Source organism: Pleurodeles waltl, chromosome 5 (assembly GCF_031143425.1).
Source record: "Pleurodeles waltl isolate 20211129_DDA chromosome 5, aPleWal1.hap1.20221129, whole genome shotgun sequence".
Lineage (NCBI taxonomy): Eukaryota > Metazoa > Chordata > Amphibia > Caudata > Salamandridae > Pleurodeles > Pleurodeles waltl.
In genome coordinates, this window is record NC_090444.1 from 1,369,905,937 (window position 1) to 1,369,924,196 (window position 18,260).

Below are 18,260 nucleotides of genomic sequence, written 5' to 3' on the forward strand. Positions count from 1 at the left end.
CTTTACACATTGCCTTCTAAGTTAAACATGCCTGCACTGTGCGAAGCTACCAGAGGGTGAGCACAGGATAATTTGGATTGTGTTGTGACTTACCCTGACTAGGATTGTGGTCTCTTCTTGGACAGGGTGCATACCTCTGCCAACTAGAGACCGCAATTTCTAACATTTCTTTAAAGAAGATTTGCTAATTCTGGAAGGCCAGTGTAGTTCTATAGTATGGATGGAAGTTTGCAGTCTGCAAAGCCCTTTGATAATAGTGGTAAGGGGGTAGTTATCTGGAGGAGCTGGGGGGAACATGGTTAATTCTTACAGCATGCAAGGCCAGGAGGACTTGTAGTTAACAACAAAACCACAAACAAGTTTTGACATACAATCGATTTGATGTATGCTGTTGCTTTGGAGTACAAGTGTGAAGAAGTTTTGGGTATGTGTAAAAACTAAGGTTAAACATCTTTGTGATGATGTTTGCATCTATGTAATGAAATTTACAGTGCCTAAACCTGTGGCATCTAGTTATACAGAATGTGCATGAGGAGCAAAGTAAGCTGGTAGTGGAGGTTATGAGTGGATGTTTTGAGATGTTTCTGACTTTTGAAGTGTATGACTGTGACCTGCAGATGAGTTGTACTTCTAATGTTGGGTCGTGTTCAGGAGAAGTGTGAGAATGGATTTAGGGACATGGTGGTAAAACAAATATAGCAACACAAAAACAAATATCCAGTGGGTCTGGGCCTTTCCCGAATGTACCAAGACCAAACTGATGTTATGATAGATGATATTCTTAGATTGCTGTGCTCTTTCCTTTGGATGCCTGAATGAGGACATGCTGTGTGCAAAGGTACAAAATGTAGAAAAAATGAAAAGGAGCTCAGACCGCCTTCTGGTTGGCTGGTAGGATGGTGGACCCAGTATCAGTCAGACACCCAGGTTGCTTTGCTAGTGCTACATACCCTAGATTTGGCATTTTTTGTCCTTACTCTCTGCTTAAGTATAGGATGAGATCTGATTGGCTGGTAGAGCACGGTAACAACACAATTCTGCTCAGACTTGACACATTGGTCTTTTAAATAAGATTTTGTACATACCAATGCTGTTTTCTTTATTTGCTAATAAATCCATATCCTTTGTAAATAAATGTGTATCATCAGTAGCTGTTCTGTAAAATGTCAATCAACTATTCACTTTTACAGCTGCAGTGGTTTTACATTGTTTTTTTGTGTTTACAGTGCTATTAACTGTGTTTATGCTTATGTGTTGTTTTTAATAATTTTGGTTTGTTTGTACCAGTTACCAGGAGGGGTGTGTTTGCTTATGTTTTATTTAGTGGACATAGTACATAGTTTTGCTAGATCTGACATCCCCCAAATGCTAGCACTTTCACAGTATCATTGGTTTGTGTCCAACTTTAGAATTTCCCATGTACGTTTTTGGCCCTATTTACCCTTTGCTTTATTAGTCCCTGTTATCTGAGCAATACAGAATGAATTGATTTAAAACATGACCCTCTCAGGAATGTATGGTTCCATAAACTCCTTAACCTTCTCAGCTGTCTCTAGTAAAAGAAATATATATAAAAGAACACACACTAACTCTCAATTTCAACATACACGTCATGTTGCAACTGCAATTTAATGACGAAAGGCTCCTTGGATCCAACAACAAACTTTAATGGCAGCACACATGGCATAACATAACCGTTGCCGAGCCATGCAGTGGCAAAGGATGAAAAATATATTATAGGCAATGGCTGAATAGGGCTGATCCACTGGCGGGAGTTTTAGAAGATTGTATGGACTACTGGTCAAGAGTGTCATGCCAGGCCCACCTGCTATAATAGCCTGTTTCCAAGTTAACAAAAATATGTGTCCTTAAGGACAGAAAAAGCAGCTTTCGTATTGGGTGCCATCGGTTGGTACTAGCTGACAATAACAAACAGGATAAGCATTCTTCAATATCTATAAAACATGTTTCAGTACAGGCATGGGGCCCTAAATAATGGCAGGCATAGGGAATAACACTCTCTCTTACCGTTCCTACGCTTGCCTCTGCCAAAGCCCACTCTTTATATTTCTTTTTAATGTGTTGAAGAGAACTTTAGCAACAGCTGAAGGCGTCTTTAGCAAAGATCCAAAAATGTATTGTCTCCTTTAATGTGTGTTGAAGTTACTTTTGTTAGTTTGCACCAAAGTAACATGGGTGACAGTTACAATTATCAACCATGCAGACCTTTAATAACTAATATGACGTTCTTGCTGTGCACTTGGTAGGTGTTTAACTTTCTGTCTGAGCGATGATAAAGAAGTATGGATAAACACAAAGTTAACGATTCTCATAATGTGTGAAAGTAAAACCAGTTTAACAGAAGTCAGCACCGTGGTACAGTTCACAAAGTTTCAGTCCTTAATAGATATAGTTGGCCTTGTTCATAGATAGTCAGATTTTAGTAGTGGTCACTGAGGGTTGCAAAGTTTTAAACAAGTGCAGACTTTGTGTTACTTCTAAATACTGAAGACAGGCATAAGACATATTAGAAGCTTCATGTTGCTCCAGTAACGTTAGCAATGTCTTTAAGTCATTTGTGGGGCAAATAGTTGATGCACTTTCAAGTCATGCATTATTTTGTAGTCTTATTCCAATGTGGTGTGCTCTGTTCTGAGGGCAGGATGGAACCATGGATGGGTTCTGGTGCAACACTTTTTTTAATTTTTTTTATTATTTAGTATCATAAATCTGTGTATTCTTGGTCCGCCCCTGATAACCCTTGTTTGCTGTTTTACAGATTGCATCTGCTCTGTGGTGGTACTATGTATCAAAAGGAGTTGAATACTTTGATACAGTGTTTTTTATCCTGAGAAAAAAGTTCAGCCAGATAAGTTTCCTTCATGTGTATCACCACTGTACAATGTTTACTCTGTGGTGGATAGGAATAAAATGGGTCGCTGGTGGGCAATGTAAGTATCCTATTTATTTTTCATTATCTAATACACATACCTATATCATAATTGTAATTGAATGTATATAGCACATACTACCCATGATGAGGCATTGATGCGCTTTGTAGCAATAGCACTCTGCTCCAAAGCCCAAGCTTACATGTAGTTTGGTAGTATATTTGTTTTGTTTCTGTTTCATTTTTTGTAAGTTTATTGTGATAAGCTTGGGCTCTAATGCATTTTCTCCAGTTATGTGATAGAACTAGATTAACAGAGATTAGATTAAAATATCTACATGTATAAATTTTTATCACTCGTGTGTTTATGTAGTTCAAATTTAGCTTCAACACAATGGAGCAGTCTATTGTGGGGAGTTATATCACAATGGCAGAAAGAAAGGTTGGGAGAGGGTTACAGTGGCCGAGATTTGAGAGGTGTGGTGTCATAGGAAATTGTAGGAAAAGTCTTATTAGTAGCTAGTAGCCATGATGTACTTTTGTAGGCTGGGAAGAGATGGACAAACTTGGAAAGTCACTTATTTATGTAGGAAACTTGGTGAAATTATTCCAGGGAACATTAGTTATTCTAGGTGTATGGTACGATTTCATGTGCAGTATCCTCAGCAAACTGACTCCATCCACATTTTGGCAGTTCATGAACTGTGGGGGTTAACAGCAATGAACATAGACACCAGTACAGTGTGTCAAAGGACATCACAGATACATGCATATTGCCCTGGCACAAGGAATGTGAGAAAATATTTTTTTCAGGAATGTGGGTTTAGCAGTACTTCCGGAATCATCCTTGGGTCATACACACATCACATACAGTCACAAGGGGTATGACACTCATTTCACAACCCATATTGCCTCCAGAGTTAATATGTGTATATTACTGGGGTCTAAGCACTGTGTTCTAGCTTGTTTACTTCCAAGCACCCCAGGACCTTGTGGCTGCTCATTTGGGCCCGACCCTGCTGCTATGGTGGAAAGAAAGTTGTTATGAGCTGGAAGTTGCTAGACCTTGAGAAGTAACCCTCCTCCTTTCTCTATGGATTGATTGGGTGGCTTGGCAGATGAGACTTCCATAACTTAATTTGCTTAGACGTACAATTAACATGCCACCAGTATTAGGGGCCTGCCCCAACCCAGGACCATGTATGGACCAACCACATGGTTGAGGGTGTTGAAGTCACTTTACATGCCTATTTACTTACAATTCTTGATCTGAATGCTGAGTTGCTGACAGGTCTGTGCCACACCAACCTAGAAGTAGTAGGGGCTCAAGCTTCAATGGAGGAGCACCTACTGGGCGTGCAGAATAGGTGTACTACACACCCTTCCTATTAATAAGTTATCCCTCAGTCTTGCCTAGCTTTTATAGGGTCCCTGTCGAACCGGCCCCACTGAAGGAAGCACCCATTGATGTGATGTGCGAAGGGGCAGTCTATTCGGATGTATCCTCTTTGGCAGAGACTGTCAGTGTCTAAGAAATATCATCCATGCTTATTAGAGCCGGAAAGGGTTAATTGACAAAGACAAATAATTGGTCTGTGAGTCATAGTCAACGGTACAGAAAAAAAAACCTTGGCGAAGGTTAGTAGAAGCAAGCTCATAGAGAGAAGACAGGACTTTGATTTATATCAAATCAGAATTATAGAGAACTACTACTCAAGGCGCTGAAGGGGTTTGTCCTCTAAGCTTCAGTTGAAGAACCAGGTTTTATGGTCTTTCCTGATTTGAGGCGGCAACAGGGACTGCCTGAGGTGCAAGGGCAGTGTGTTTCAGCTCTTTGCTGCGAGGTAGGCAAAGGATCTTCCACCAGCCAAGCTCTTCTGTATGCGGGGTGCAGTGGCTAATGCTTGTAGAGCAAAGTGAAGAGATCTGGTTTGGGAGTAGACGGTGATGCGGTGGTTGAGGTAGGCGGGCCTTAGGTTATGGAGGGCCTTGAATGCATGGACGAGGAGTTTGAAGTTAATTCTTTTTTTTTATAGGAAGCCAGTGGGAGGTCTCTTAGGTGATTGGAGATGTGTTCACAGCAGGGAATGTCCAGGATGAGTCTGGCAGAGGCATTTTGGATGTGTGTGATTTATACCCTAATGTACACAAGTTGCAAATACTAGTTTTTGTTTGACATAATTTTAATTGTCATTCAATACAGAATGGTACAAACCAATAATTATACATCAACAACAACCCCCCCCCCCCACCATATGCTTTACCACAGCAGTTGCATATGATCATTCATGGAGTAGAAAGCAGGTGTAAAGTGAAAGAAATAGTGGAATACATATTTCTGGGGACCCCCCCCCCCAACCTAACTCGGGTATCGGTCACATAGGCTCCTGAGCAACATGTGCAATTGCGACCAGTCAAAAACCCCTCATCTCCACATACCCTCTTGTGGAAGCATTGGTCAGAGTTGTATCCAACCAAATCAGCCAACGCGCTGAAAGGAGCCAAGTCTGTAGCTAGTATCCCTCCAGCATTTACATGTGTGGCTCTCTTCAGCCTCTGCCCACTCAGTCATATTTCTCACCCATTTTTGCACTTCCAGAGGGGTAGGGAGCAGTCAATGAATAGCCACTCTGTGTTTGGCAAGGATCAACACCAATAAAAGAAACCTCCTACTGGGGCCCTTCTTTTTACATGTTAGTATCAGGCCCAAGAGGCACTGTCTTGGTTCCTGAGGGACCCCCCCGCCCCATTCCCTGGCTGTGTTCAACCTGTTGACTATGGTCCCCCAATATGTGTCAAGCTCAGGGCATCCTCACAGCATGTGGTGAAAGTCTACTCCCTCATCTAAACACCAGGGACAGCGTGACAGAGGTAAGATATATTTGGAGGATGAGACTATAGTGAATTAATTTAAACAAACAAATTGGCAGAGCCTGACGGTACCCCTGCATGCATGCTTTCCCACTCTTTGTCCGTAATCTGTTCCACTAGTGCCTCTTGCCATCTGCCCTGCATTGGCAGCGTGCACTGTGGGACATTCTCTTGGAGTGCTCTCTATACGAGATAAATCTATGCTCCTGGCCATGGTGCTTAAAGTTACTAATATATGGGACTCCTTGGGGACCCCCTGTAATGGGGGAAGGCCATTTCTCACGACCTGTGGCAGCCATCTTAGCAATTGACCGAGACACAGATTAAAAGTTTCTATTGCCTCCGGCCGGGTAATGAATCTGTCATTCAGGTACAGGTCAGGTAGAGAGTTGCAACCTCCCGCCTGCAAACGATCTATCGCCATATTTTGAGCAATTTGTATGAATCATTTCTCCCAGTTTTCCTTATTGTCCAGCCAACGAACTGCATGCTGAAACTGCATGGCAAGAAAAACGTAAAGGTAAAGGGGCAAAATAATTTTCACGAGTGCTACCTTACTCATCAAAGATAAGTGAAGAGTGTTCCAGAATTTTACTGAAGGCTGAAGACCTTACAGGACCCTACCAGTGTTCAAAGACTCAAACGTCCCTACCTCCCTTGTAATTCGTTCCTTAGATATCTCACACTGGTGGTCTCCAAGGTGAGCCCCAGTGTCAGGAGCTCGTGTTGCAGGGTCCCTCCCCAAGTGCCCAGTGGGAAAAGTTTGGATTTATTACTATTGGCACGTAGGCCGAAGACCGCTCGAAATTCTGCAAAGGTTGCCAGCATAATGGGGACTGAATACACCTGCTGCCTCAAATATATTCAGCACTCCGTCCATCATCCTTTTCGTGTTAATAAAGGTGCCCTAAATGGGAAGGGTATGCCCAGATGTGGGGTCCGTGCTCACTGTGCCACTAGATCCAAGCTGGCCTGGCTGATAACGGGTGATACCCTGAAACCAGTCCAGGATGCTTGTTTCCGGTCCAGGGAGGACCTGGCCTGGCAGTTCAGGCTGGACTGTTCCCATTGGGAACAGGGTCAAGACTGATTTGCATATGGCTGGGTCCAAACTGGGGTGGCATGGTGAGCAAAAGAATGATGGATTAAACCCAGATCTGTGACTGGGGGGTGAGTGTTTGCATTGTTCAGGACTCCGTCCATCATCCTTTTGTGTTGCTTAAGTTGCCCTAAGTGGGAAGGGTATGCCCAGACGTGGGTCCCTTGCTTACTGTGCCACTGGATTCAAACTAGCCTGGCTGATGAAGGGTGATACCCTGAAACCGGTCCCAGGATGTTTGTTTCTGGTCCAGGGAGGACCTGGCCAGGGAGTTCGGGCTGGACTGTTCCCATGGGGAGCAGGGTCAAGACTGATTTGAATATGGCTGGGTCCAAACTGAGGTGGCATGGTGAGCAAAAGAACGATGGATTAAACCCAGATCTGTGAATGGGGGTGAGTGTTTGAAATGTTCCAGCACTCCGTCCATCATCTTTTTGTGTTATTATTACTGTACGACAGTCTTACTTTTCTTATCACATTCTGGTCACAGCAGCAAAGTGCGCCAGGAAACTAATTTACATCGAATTCAAGATCCCCTTCCGATCAGGGAGAGGTATATTTTACGCCTTTGTTCATGCTTTATATAGGCTTTTTCAGTCTGGTATGGGTCAGACACATTTGAACTGATGAGGGCTGGTCAATATATTGTCCCCAGACTGATGACAGCAGATGGCCACAGTTCTTAGGTGAGAGCAGTGGCTGGAGAAATCTGATCGAATTAAAGAGCAAGAATGAGGAGATATCCCCACCAAACCGTAAGACTAGTTGCAGGAAGAAGATGCTGGGCGCATGGATGTGCAGTTTGTCATCCACACCAACAAGTAGCTATAGCTGCATGTCGTAACTTCCTTGGAGGCACACACTTGAAAGATGAGAAGAGTCTGGTCTGGATCTCTTTACACTGCCGTCTTTGCAAAAGTAACTAATGTTCTTCTGCTGCAGCAATGGCCTGCACCAGGAAAGGGATTCTCTGGTTTTTCTATGTAGTGTGATTGAACTGCAAACAAATTGCCAAATGTAAATGTTCTATATTGCAATGAACAGAATAAAGAGAAGGGATACAAATCTGGAATTGAATAAAAGAAAAGGAATGAGTGAAAACTCTGATTATAAGTCTAGTGGGAACTCGAAAATGCCAAACAGTTTACATAGAAGCTAGGTAAAAAATATAGCACTTCCAAATCCACTCATATCATTAATTGGTGCACACTCTGTACAGCACCAGCTCCTAAAGGTGCTGGTGCCAAAGAAGTAAAATAATAAAATAAATAAATCAGGCTGCCCTCAAATAAGACTCATTCAACAAAGTGTCCCATAAAATTGTAAGTATAGTCATGCCACCATGGTGAAAGTTCTAATCTTTATTGAATTCCAAAGTGTAAAAGCAAAACAGTCACAACCAATGCATTTCATTTTATTGAACTTCTTCACTCCTGTAAAAATGATACATATTGATATATACATCTAATGACACAAATATTAAATACCACAAACATATTAGAAATTAAAATCAGTATCACAGAGGTAAGCAAAATTAAAACACCACCAAATGGCGCAAACAAAAGATCAATATATAAACTGACACATGGACTGTATTAAGAATACAAAAATACATAAGTCTGGTTAATGTAGAACACAGAATGTTCTGTTGGTCGTGTGTAAATTTAGAAGAATCTCTAAAACGCGAAAGAGAAAAACAGGACTAAACTTAAATTGTTTAGCTTTGACCTTATGATTGCCCACACAGTGAGTTATATCATTAGCAAAGGGGCAATCATTTCACCATTAATCAAAACAAGATGCCTACATGAATTAGGTAAAATACTACACTAATTCTTACAATATAAAATGCTACACTAATTCTTAAGGACACAAAAAAGTGCACAAATGACACTGTCATATACCACGTGTAACATGGGAAGATGTATATCTTGTGAGTTCTCTCCAAGGTCCAAAAGAGAGAGACATCGAATTCCTAACACTTTCCTCCTCTCTCAATATATTAGGATTAGCGATTGTAAACTCCTAAATGACTGACAGAAAGTGGAGACCACACACATCTTGAGAATAATTTCAGATAATGTGTCACTTAATGTAAAGTTAAAACATTATCCATACAATTAATTCACCACAGTCGAAATATATTAACAGCATATCCTATAGCTCTTTCCTAACTGATTTTCAGATAGGATTACCTATCTTAAGGGCTCATTGGTCAATCCTAAAATTAATTGTTACAAGAGCCAATCAAAACTTAATTAACAAGAAAATGTAAGTGGGCAATTTTAGGCTTCCAAAGTCATTCGTGAATCACAGGGTATTGCGTCATATTAGTATTACATACCAGACGTTTTCATACAAAGTATAAATTGCTTACAACAACCATTTTTAGATGATGCATGGTATAGACCCGTAAATTCTTGTTACAATTAACCATCAATGATGAAATAAGATCAATTTCTTAAAAGGAAATACATACCATAAATAATGCAGAGTTATGATAAATTGTTTTTACCTACTCTATAGGCAATGCAAAGAAAGACCGGAGTTAACCAAAGCCTTCCTGATGGTCCCGAAAGTGAAGCCAGTATGGGCACCTGAAGAAACATGGAAAAAACGTAACCACAACAAAGACTGATTAATACTGCCTATTTCTCTTGACATACTATCATATCAGCCTCCCAAATGTGACTAAATAATTGACTGATAAAATATATATACATAACAGTCAAAATATTTAAAATAGGATCATACTGAAAAATTCTGAAGACCATAGTGTAATTAGTATCATGAAACAAATACAGGTTTCTCTATAATCTCTGATATATTTTTCTAAAGTGCACACTTAGATGGCACAATGTCAGTGTATGATTACTATCCGTTCTTCAAGCAAAGACCTTACATGTAGGTTAGATACCTCTTCTGTCTCACCTGGTTTTAAAACATATATCTATAGAATGTAAAATTCTTGTGTGATACTTTTATAATCCAAACCTAGATGGCACAATGGTAGCATATAATTAAAGGTATATCTACAGTGACCACATCTTTGGACTGTGTGCCTTACACCTCACTTTGTTACAAAAGGGTATGTCTACAAAATATAAAAATATTGTGCAAGATGACAAAACATAATCCTCAAGAGGCTAACACAACTCTAAATTCAAGCACCAAGTTAATACTCAAATCAACGTCCTACGCATACATAACGAGCAGCATAAAAGAGGCTGTCGCCATTTACAGACCACCTTAAATAGTGCATCTTGATTTGTAACAAATCCTGGCACTAGAGTTCGATGAGAACGGCGCTCCGGCGGAAACACACAATACGAAAATGGGTGACATCATAATCTTTAACTAAAATCTGGTTACCATCAAGAAGACATTGATAGGCATGGTCAAAGGTCCATGACAATCCTATGCTGCTGGTCAGAGTGAGTATCTAGAATATCACTGCGCTCTAACTTCTGATGGAAACGAAAATGTTAAACTGCAAGCAACATTAAAATATTAATCTAACCATAGTATCCATTCAGTCATAGAAATAAGTATGAATAGCAAATAATGCCGTGGCCATGTGAAACCCTACTCAGATCGAAATGTTAACGAGAAGATGAACTTAAAAGGATTCCTCACATGTATGTCCTCTTCAGAGAAATTTGAAAGCAGATACAAAGGCATATGCGATTGCCGTTATTAAACTGGTATGAACGTACATATTTCTAAGGCAGTTACAATGTATTCCAAGACATATACCACCTCAATTGAAGATCCCAAAATGATATGGGTATAATGACTACAGCTGTTCAACACAATATGTAAATTCACAAAACTATACAACCTTATATGAGCAGTGTAAACCAATATTCTCATGGCCTTAACATCGTTGGTGACTAAAAATGTATCGTACAGGACACAAAGCGGCTATAATTTGCATGTCATGAAAAATACCAAGTTCACTGCCACACCCAAATAGTCACATACAGTGTTAGATCACATAGATTACAAAATATGATACCACTAAACTTTCATAACTATGTTAATAACAAAGTGATGCATATTTCACAGAGCTATTAAAATTAAATGATATGGGATAAGCAGTGTCAAGATATAATGTACGTCAACCAGAGTGTTGATTATCAATAATATATCAAACTTAGTTCATTTAACAAAAGATGAGTACTTAGGTGGCCCCATGCCCTAATCAATAAAAAAATAACAATAATATTTAATCATAAGCATTGAGTGATACTCAAAAGGAGACAACCAAGAGTTGTTGTTAATCCATGATTCTACTGGTTGTACTACAACCACTAGTTCCTAGAAAATAATAAAGTTAATTATCTGTATTGTGGCCTCTCTCTATCGATCTCTGTTGGCATATCTATTTCAATTCAGTTTGCCTTAGGAGTATTTCCCTAGCTCCACCTCCGTTGTTCACTGGGATGTAATCTATCCCATGAAAGCAGGAACTGGAATTAGCACTGTTTTCCGTATAATGAAAGGCCATGGGACAGTTAGACTCCATACTCATCAAAGTTCTAGCATATTCTTGAATCCATAATTTTAAGGTGCAAATCATACTGCTGACATAGATTGTATTATAGTCACAATCCATCAGTGACACATATTACAAATTGGGTATTGAAATTATTAAATTGTTCAAATCACATATTCGCTTTCGGTGTTAAAACTTATAATGTTATTTTTGCCAAGTTTACAACATTGCACCCATTACATAGAAAAAACCTAGTGGCTTGGCCAGTATCCAATCTTTTGTATCCTGTATGGGAGTGGTGTAACTAGGAAAAGTAAATTTTTCAAAGTTTTGCCCTTTCAAAATATGATTCTTGGATTAACAGACATCTAATTCCTAGTCATAGGGACAACTAAAAGTAGCAACCAGTGTTTTAAAAAAATCTTATAGATCTTATCACTATGCATTGTTTACTTTATAATGAAAGCCAGTTGTCAGTTTCTGATTATTCTACCAATGTTTCTTTTTTCAGACTCTTCGCTCTCATTACTGTACTTATCCTATTTTCTGCCCACTCCAAAGTTTTTATTTTGTAACCTCTCACAATAAACCTAATCTTTGAAATCTGTATATTTGTAACAAGTGTTTGCTGTTCACTGCATTTGGCCGGATTCTGACCATTTCACTGTGAGGGATATTATTGACAACAGACTTGGCGTGGGCATTCCAGCATTTATAATAATATTACATGCTGTTACTTTTCTGAACATTGTACTTTGTACTCGTCTATCAAGTACATAAAACCGAAGAGCCAAAAAATCTGTACTTTCCTTGATGAAATACATGGTCACGTTTGTGTCTAATGAATTTTTTTAGGAAACTTGTAATATTTGTTCAGCTGTTCCTCAGAACCTGTCCACAATAGTATATCATCATCAACGTACCACCCCAGAGCAAGATGTGTTCAGTCCAGGGGAGGCTTGTGGCCCCAGGCATGCTCCTTCTCATATCAGCCCATAAAGGGTCCGGCATAAGAGGGAGTAAACCTGAAGCCCATTGGTGTCCCTTGCAGATGATGGAGCCAATGTCCCTCATGTAGAAAGTAATTCTTGAAAAGAATACATCTGTCATCTCCATGGTCATTTTGTTATGTTTCTAACAATCAGCCATGCTAGTGTTAAGAAAACATTCCACTGCAAATGCCCAGATTCCTTCCAAATGCTGGTTGTTAAACTACTCACTACAAGTGTAAAACCACCATGTACTGTGACCATGTGATGTTAAATTTAGTAGAAATGTCCTTACCATACTGAATGTATGATGTAAGGTTACATACATCTTCACGTGATGTTTGTCCATATACACTGATAGGCATTCAGTGGGAGATCAAATACCAGATATTATTGGTCTATCTGATGAGAATTGTGCACTTTTATGTACCTTTGGTAGTATGTTAATACATTGGAACCGGGGGTTCCTGACCTGTAAGTACTTAAATTCCTCATCTGAGATTGAACATCTCTTACTAGTTGGATGATCTCATATTGATAAAATGTTTTAGTTGCTTTATAGCATTAGTGCCATTTGGCTCATAACAAGTAGCTTCAGTTGGCTGTCTGTTGATCAGGGGCTCAATGCTCAATGTGCACTTGTCTTTCAGAGTTAATCATGCCATTACTATTTGTCTCACTGTAAAACCCGTTCTGGGTGGTACTCATCATTTCACCACTCTTGATTGGCTTTGGCTTTTGCTTCCTGTCATGAAACACAGGAGGCACGGAGGGTGTTTACAAATCCAATACTATTAGGTGTGTCTTCTGTTGTCTGCTGTACAGTTAAGTTTTTAGAGTGGGGACAAGAGAGCTAGCGATCGGGATATATAGAGTTAGGGGATCCACCCAATACTGAGGTCGAGAGAGTAAAGATAGAAAGAGACAAGCTAGAGAGTGGGGTAAGGCAGAGCGAGGTAGAGGTAGACAGGCATGTGCATCCTCCCCAGCCAATTCCTATACCACACGCACAGAGTTGAATATTATATGTCTTTATTCTTCAGCGTGTAGCTGCAAACTCAACATTCTAAACAAAGCTTTCATTGCATTCCAATTTAACAACCATACCATACTTCTACGGAGTCTGTTTGGAACCAACAGGGTTCTGTCATAAAACTTGCAAGGCAGAGAGGAGAAAAGTGAGAGAAGTATAAAGAGATGCAAGGTAGAAAGAAAGGGGCAAAATGAGACGTGATATAGAATAGTAAATAACTTATCATAGTGTGGCGAATTGAAAGGTAGAGAAGGCAATGTGAAAAATAGAACAAGAGATCAGGTTTAGAGAAATCTAATTGAGTTAGAGAAAAAGTTGAGGTTTCTAAAGAGGTAGTGATGCAGAGAGAGAGGTAGAGACATGGCTGTAGGCCATTACATCACAGGTATGTCAATTAAAAGTCATTATATTTTGGCCATTACATCAGGAGTGGATACGGGAGGTCAGGAGTACTTTTGCAGGTATGTTTATAATAAATAAACCTATTTTTATTAATATGCGTATTATGTTCAATTTAGAGTGTGTACTTATAACCCTACTGCTTCTTTTAATGGGGAATAAACCTCCAACCATCCCCTTTATTTGTAAGTCAATATGCTTCTCTTTAATGAGGGTATACCCCAGCCCCTAGGTGGGGGGGAATATGCGGGGAGCAGAGATGGGCTAAATGCCTTTTTTTAGTTGCTTATAATTTTGGTGCCGTTTGACACATCTCCAGAAAACTTTCCAGAAATGTGACTTTTTGACTAGTTTGCAGATGGAAGGTTCCAGGGTGATCTATCAATTGTGGGTGGAGAAAAAGAGGGGGTGGGAATCCCCATAACTCATTTTTCCTATTCATTTTTGTATAGCAACTTTAGACACATCTACAGCCCAAATGGCTGCATGGATTTGTAAGAAAGTCCTCCGTTTTACCCTGGTCACCCTCAAACTTCTTGACAGATGCTGGTGGTTACTGACTCTTGGCTGTGCCCTGGGTACTGCTTACTAGTCCCAGGGCCAGTGCTCGGTGTAAGTGGATATGCAAATTAGGCTAATTATAATTGGCAGTTTCAACCTACCTATAAGTCCCTACTATTTGGTAGGGCATGTAGGTTTAGAGATACCAGCATAGATAGTGCACCCATAGGTGCACTGCTGATGTGCCCAGTGTTATTTTAAAGGCAGGCCTGCTTTGCTGGCTGCTTTTAAACTTAAGTTATATGCAGATTCAACTTTGGAATTAAAAGTACTTCCAAAGTCTTAAACTATCTTAATTTTACATATAAGTCACACCGAAGGTGTGCCCTATGTGCCCTTAGGGTTGGGTGCCATGTAACTATAAGCAGGGACCTTGTAAAAATTGTTATATAAGCCCTGGTGAGGTAAAATAGCCAAATTTATTTTTTCCCTCACTGTACTGAACGGCCTCAACAGGCTAAAATGTGGAGACTTTATTTTAATTAACAAAGGCCCCTTAGGTGCCAGATACCTTGAGTTTGGTATCAAATTAATTTTTCTAATAAACCCCACAAAATACAGTTGTTGGATTTAATATACTTAGTCCAGCTAAAGAGTTTTAAACTCTACCTGAAACGTTGCCAACTTCAGCTCTATTGCGCCCTTCCCTGATTGGCCAGCCTCTGGAAGCCTGACCAGGCTGCCTTGAGGTGTGAAGTGGCCTGGGCTGATCACAAAGGATGTGCCTTGGGGAGGTGATCTGCCTCAGCATATGGTGAAGCAGGAAGGGGGGGGCGAGTGGCCAAACCTCCCTTACATTCTGCAACCCTAGACAATTAGGTGCCCCCTTGATTCGATTAGTAGAGGAGAGGATTTTTAGATCTAACCTCCAAAAATCACTTTCAGTCATGCTGGATTTTTGAGGAATGTTGCTCCCTGGGATTGATTTTTGCCACACTTCTCAGGAAGTGGTCATCAAAGGGGGAAGGAGCCTGCCTGTGATTGGAAACCAAGGACCTGCTCTGCTTTCCACCAAGGAGCAAGGATAAATATGGCAGAGTCGCACCCACACCTCGGATCCCTACAAGGAAGAACATCAGAAGAAGGACTGCCCTGTTGGACCCCTGACCTGCACCTGAACACTGCACTCCGAAGGACTGCACCAGCTGCACACTTGGGCTTCACCACAAGAAGGACTTTGCTGGGCTACAGCTGGTTCAAGAAGGGACTCCCTGTTTGCTACAGGTGAAAAATAGCTAGCTAGAGTCCCCTGCATCAAATCCTGAAGAAACTGACCAGCTGACCACTGTCCAGTGGCCATTATGGAGTCTGAGCCAGGTGCATTCTGGGAGTCCGCACCCTCAAGGAGCAACTCAGACCTTCTGGAACCTTGGGGTGAGCTGTGGACTCCTAAAGGACCTTCACATACCTTCTGGAAGAAGATCCAGAAGTTTGGAGAAGATTGGTGAACTTTTTAGAAAAAGCTCCATAAAGGGACAGACCGGCTGCAATGAGTCTAGCTTGCTTGACTCAACCGCAACCTGGCCTGACTTTCAGGTTCATCCCCTGAAGAAGAGCTCCAAAAAAGTGACTAAGTCCGAATGTAGAAAGTTGATAGGAACTTCCCGCGCAGCAGAGTGCTCCAGAGACATCGGATCAAGATTCAGGCTTGGCCCGGATGAGGATTTTTGTCTCGAAAAATCATCTAAGTCCAAACGTAGAAATCTTCACTGAGATCTCCTGCTACATATATCCGAAGAGGGCTCCAGGGAGGTCTGATCAGACAGGCGACTTTGTCCTGCTAAAGAAAATCTTCAAGAAAACAATTAAGTCCGAAGGTAAACCTTTGACTGAGGCCTCCCACTTGCTGTAGCCGAGCAGGACTCTGTTGTGGTTGGCCTTAAACTTTGACTTTGCTCAGGTCGAGGTGCGACCTGATGACCAGATTGGCACTTTTTGTTTCTATGTGCTAGAAAACACTAATTCTTTAAAAATTCATATCTCCGGTTCCCCATATCCACTTTTGTTCATTTTGGTGTCAAATTAAAGATAACAAATATTTCCTATTTTTAAAAATTGGCTTTTAATTTGTAAACTGTTTCATGTGTTTTATTTAATTACTGTTTTGTGATACTTGAATGCTTTACACACTTTGTCTCCTAAGTTAAAGGCTTGTTGCTCGTTGCCAAGCTACCAAAGGTTGAGCTGGGGTTAATTTATTGAGACCTAACTGAACCTAGTGGGGGTTAGTGGCCTGTTCCTAAGTGTAGGTACTTACCCGCCCTTACCAATAACCCACTTTCCAACAGTATTTACACCAAATTTGGCAAAAAGCTTGTTTGGTCTGGAAAGAGTGCTTTTTTGTGATTTGGAGTAAATCCGTTCAGTAGTTTTGGAAAAATTAAGGTTAAAAAATTGTAAATATCATGCTGCGGAGGATCCACAGAGCCGACAGATCTCAACCTGAGAGCTAATTGGCTGCCACAACCTCAACCAATAAGGGGTGGCAGCCATCTTAGGGCTCAAGACTGAGTCCTAAAAACAAAAAACACAACAGGAGAAATTCTATTTCCCTGCCCACAAGCGCAGGCAGGGAAAATTGAAAGTTCTACTACCTGGAGGGAGCAGAAAGCTGATCCCACCTGGTGGGAAAACAAAGCATTTGGGTGGGTAAATGATTTGATTGCCCCCACCCCGCAGGAGCAAAAGAAAACTGTTTCCGTGGGGTTGAAGCAATGCCGGCTCCTAGTGCACCCTTGTTGGATACACGCAGTGGAACCAGTGGGGCTGTGGGGGCCCTGGGTTTCCCCCTCCAGTCACCAATTTGGTATTTACTGTGAGACTGTTAGGTGCCCCAGCTAAGTTAACCATGTTGGCTCTCCTCGTGTGGTCAATCATTAACACCTCCAGATTCTTCCTAGGGGTTAGGCCTCTTGGCAAGGTCATTCTTCTCATGTGGCCATGATTCTGGTTTGCTGGTAATTGCTTCAGCACCATTTTGCTGAAACATCCTTTTAGGTAAATCCGCTGCTAAAATAACTCCATGATATAGGTCCTTGGTTCCTCAGGCCTTGCCCCAGTACTCCTTTGGAATTATAATACCAATAGGATGGATGACTGAACTCTGGACTCTATAATGGGCCTACCATCTCCATTTATATCAAAAGCTAGATGTCAGACCTTTGTGATTTTGGGTCCTTGAAAATGTCCTAATGAGGCCTTTGGAATCCTTTATTGACTGAAACGCATCAACACCTATAGGAAGCCCCACCCCCCCAAATGTTTAAGTATGGTAAATCCTACTATTGTGGTATTTACCATGGGATAAATGCCCATTTTCCATTAGAATCATTTGTGTTCCCCATTTCTAATTGGCTCCAGTTATGAGCATAGACTTAATGAAATATGTCCTCGAGGAAGACAAGCTATATTGAGACTATTAATCTATTTTCAATATATGATTGATTTATTTGTCTATGAATTATTTTTTTATGCTATGTTTTGTATCGATAAAGCTGTTTTTGACATAGCATTGGTTGTGCTATATTGTATGCTTAAACAATGGATTTATTTTTCAATTGGGTTTAACTCAATGGTGCATTGCTAACAATATAACAATCCACCTCGTGTAATTTTCTTAATCTTTCCACTTGAGAGCAATTTTCTCCTTTATCTTCGCAAACTCTCAGGGGTTAAAGCGAACACAATTTGCTTTGTCGGTCTTGGCGGTGATCATTCTTCCGGCACTTGCCATCTTTAAATTCCATTTGTGGAAAACAAAGGGGTCTTAATTTGTCCAAGCATTGTTATAATTATTATATTTTTTCTCTGATAACTAGCCCCATTTCAGTTTACACATGATAATAATTTAATAGTGAATACATCTGATTAACCTGGAATGAACATTTGGTTTATCTCAGTTTTTCTCGTGATAATCCAGC

The 18,260-nt window shown here is 40.6% G+C and overlaps 1 protein-coding gene across 1 annotated transcript in view; it reads left to right on the forward strand.

The window, feature by feature from the left end:
• The window catches only part of ELOVL4 (ELOVL fatty acid elongase 4), a 185,482-nt gene that overhangs the window by 115,314 nt on the left and 51,908 nt on the right, over nt 1-18,260 (forward strand). The window contains exon 4 of the mRNA XM_069235625.1: nt 2,780-2,951. Within this exon, the coding sequence (XP_069091726.1) occupies nt 2,780-2,951 (172 nt within the window). The remainder of the gene's footprint in view (nt 1-2,779; nt 2,952-18,260) is intronic.